Source organism: Ixodes scapularis, unplaced genomic scaffold (assembly GCF_016920785.2).
Source record: "Ixodes scapularis isolate PalLabHiFi unplaced genomic scaffold, ASM1692078v2 PGA_scaffold12__126_contigs__length_90152505, whole genome shotgun sequence".
Taxonomy (NCBI): Eukaryota; Metazoa; Arthropoda; class Arachnida; order Ixodida; family Ixodidae; genus Ixodes; species Ixodes scapularis.
Genome location: NW_024609838.1, coordinates 61,531,982 through 61,535,039, shown reverse-complemented (window position 1 = coordinate 61,535,039; position 3,058 = coordinate 61,531,982). Strand labels below are relative to the sequence as shown.

Sequence of the window (3,058 nt, the reverse complement as noted above, 5' to 3'; positions counted from 1 at the left end):
ACGAGACTTTTGTGGTTGTCACCTTTCATACTTTTCCATGAAATATATAGCAGCTGTAAAATGGATTAGTGCAATGCGTCGCTAGCACTAGATTTCCATGAAGGAATTTTGGGAAAAAAGACCTACAATCGCTGATGAATGCTCGGCAAAAAAAATATGTCCATAAAAAAATTTCAGAACTATAGAAGCGCTCAAATTGGAGAGGTGCCCCGCAATGTTTTCTCGATACCAATAGACCCTTTGAAAAATCCCATAAGCCCGCGCGTGCCATGAGACGAATATTGAGATTCCTAGGTACGCCCGTCCCATTGTTCTTCCTCCTGCTACCATGTGGCATACGCAAGCAGGTGCACAGAAATGCGAGAGGTTATCTCATTGGCTATCTTTTGTGAGGCTGCCCTTTTCTTATCCCTCTCCTTTGCACCGGCTCCGTCGATTGCTACACAAACTCTTTGAAGCCTAGTCGAACTGTGCCACGGTTGCGGTGCAAAATAAGTGGATTCGGTGACACTGCAAGACGTGATGGTAAGTTGCGATGAATAAAGTATTTAAATAGGTGAATAGCTTCACCTGTAGAGATGCGCTTACACTGCCACAGATGCGGTACGCCGCCAACGACGGTTTGGCGGATGGCTGCGACTGCTGCTGGCGGCAGCTGCAGCAACTCGCTCGCTGTCGCGGAAGCGCAACGAGAAGGCACGTGATCTGCACCGAGTCTTCCCAAAATTCTCTGCCGTCGTAGCGCTGTACGCTTTGCAACAGGTCTATTAACCACTAGTTTTGGTTTCAATTTACAGTACTACGTCGCGACCCACTGCTCACATTTTCAATTTTGGAGCTTCGAAGATATGTACAATAGTGTAGATGTTGCCGAGCAATAAAAGGAAAAGGCTTGGGTGCCTGCTTTTTTTTTTGTTCCAGGTTTGTTGTTAAAATGATACGAGTCGCAAATACAAGTAGACATGTTACGGCTCACAGTACTCATCCTCAACATGTTGGTGCAAATTTGTCCCAATCCAAAAGACCCCAGTTACCTGGCACGTCGTTCCAGCGGGCGTGACTGTCATCGCCTTCAGTGCCTCGCACCATCGCCTCCAACATAGCGGCCGGAGGCAGCGACAGCACTGGCCGTTCTCTTGCCCTGTCGCTGTCACAGAGATTCGTCACCACTGTCTCCATGTGCTCTGCCGCCGCTCCCACAAGGATGAGTGAGGGGCTCATCGGGCGGCTTGTTCGTGGCCCACCTCCTGTGACAGAAACCAAAGAATTCGAAGCTCACATTGGAGAGAGAGTGAACAAAGTATGGGGCGAACAATTCAAAGTGCACACTGAATTTTCGAAATGCCTCCGTGCGAGTTAAAAACAATTATTAGGGGGACTAGAGCGAACCCAACAAAGAATCTGGCACAACCCAGTGGAGGAGTACATTTAACCACCTGGAACCTTCTTATGGGCAATTGAAAGCTGGGCACTTTGTTAGAATAGGCTTCCCGCAAGATGCGAAGACCCCCTTTTTTTTTTTTCAGTGGCGATTGTAGAAATAGAAATGTCAATAACGCCAAATGTTCTACGAAAAATATGTAAAAACAAAAAAGAAGTAGTAGGCCCACTTTGGATCGAACCTGGATCTGCTGCCTGCGTATGCAGCGGACTTTGCTACGCTACAGCTTTGAAAAACTCGTTTTGACAATTTGTTTTATACGAGACCCAACAAGGTGCACGACGTCGTGCACATAGCATTGTTCTGGCCGAAAAGGACTTCTCTCCGATGTTTACTTTTTACACATCGGGAACGGTTTACCAAATATGCAAATGGTTGACTTACCCGTGGCGTGGATGTCTCTCGTTTCGTCGGACTTCGTTTTTTTGTACCTGGATTTTTCGTTCTCCCAACGCTTCTTAAGTTGCTTAGCGCTTCGTGGGCGGACGTTTGGCTGGCTGTTATACTCGGTGCTGAGTTTCTCCCAAGCTTTAAGTTTAGCCTCCTTCGAGTAGTTATTTGTCTTTTTGCTTTCCAGAACTCGCGCATGCTTGGTTACGAGCGCTTGGAGGAGCGCCTTCTCCTCCGCAGTATAAATAAAACGAGCCCCTGCCCGCTCTTCGCTATCGGCCATTTCCGAGTCGTTGCCGTTGGGGTCCTCCATGATTCGTCGTGCGAGGCGGCGAGGCGACGAAGCAGGGCTGCACGGGGCGAAATCAAGAAAGACCGAGACGAGATCGACAAACCGTGAGATGGACGACCGTCGACGAGAGAACGACAAGACGCAGCCAGCGAATGCGCTTGTTGCCAGACAAGATAACGACTTTGTCCGTTTTGTCGCTCAAACACGTCTAAACTTTACGCTGCCTTAATTAAACTTCGTAGTTCACTAATTCGATGTTTGTATGGTACACGTTTTTAGATAAAACGAACGAATATGTTTATTTTTCACGTGAAAATGGTGTTTTGAATAAAACCTTTGGCTATATTCTCGCTCCCAGACGTCCTCAAGCTCGTTGGAGTGGAGAACGGAATCTCGAGTTCGAGTGAGTGCCGATTCGCGTCTGTGAATACGAATGGCACTTCCAGTGGAGTCGCGCGTCCATACTCCACTCAAGTCGAGTCGAGTTTGGAGTCGAGTGGGGGAATGTTTATGAATACGGCGGTAAGTCCTCGTTAAACCAGTTCTTTTTCTGTTTCGCCACGTCATCACGCCCCCGCCCATGCCCATACTCACGCGCAAAGAGCGGGGTCAGGTGACAAGAGCGGGGTCAGGTGGCGAGAGCAGTGATGTGATTGGTCGTAGTCATTTTGTAGCAGCTATTGGAGCAGCCAAAAGTTCATTTTGTAGAAGCAAAAACAGCTTTCGCAGCATAACCACACACTTCGTTTTCATTTATATCACTCCAAATGTGAGGAGGAGAGACGGCAAATAATAGGACGAGAACAAACACTGGCTGTTTAGTTGCATGTGGAAGTACCAGACACGGTAACAAGACGGCTGGTGAAGGACAGCGGAAACTGCCGTGAATGATTATATCGGGTACGATATCCCACTGAATAAATGTTAAAATACAA

At 47.7% G+C, this 3,058-nt stretch overlaps 1 protein-coding gene across 1 annotated transcript; it reads right to left on the bottom strand.

Annotated features, from left to right (window-relative positions):
* Positions 1 to 987: 987 nt before the first annotated feature.
* On the bottom strand, positions 988 to 2,486 carry LOC115323063. Its single transcript, XM_040214571.2, has 2 exons — positions 1,826 to 2,486; positions 988 to 1,247 (listed from the first exon to the last, which is right to left on the bottom strand). The coding sequence occupies exons 1-2, from the start codon at positions 2,142 to 2,144 to the stop codon at positions 988 to 990; spliced, it is 579 nt and encodes a 192-aa protein (XP_040070505.2). The 5' UTR covers positions 2,145 to 2,486.
* Positions 2,487 to 3,058: the final 572 nt, after the last annotated feature.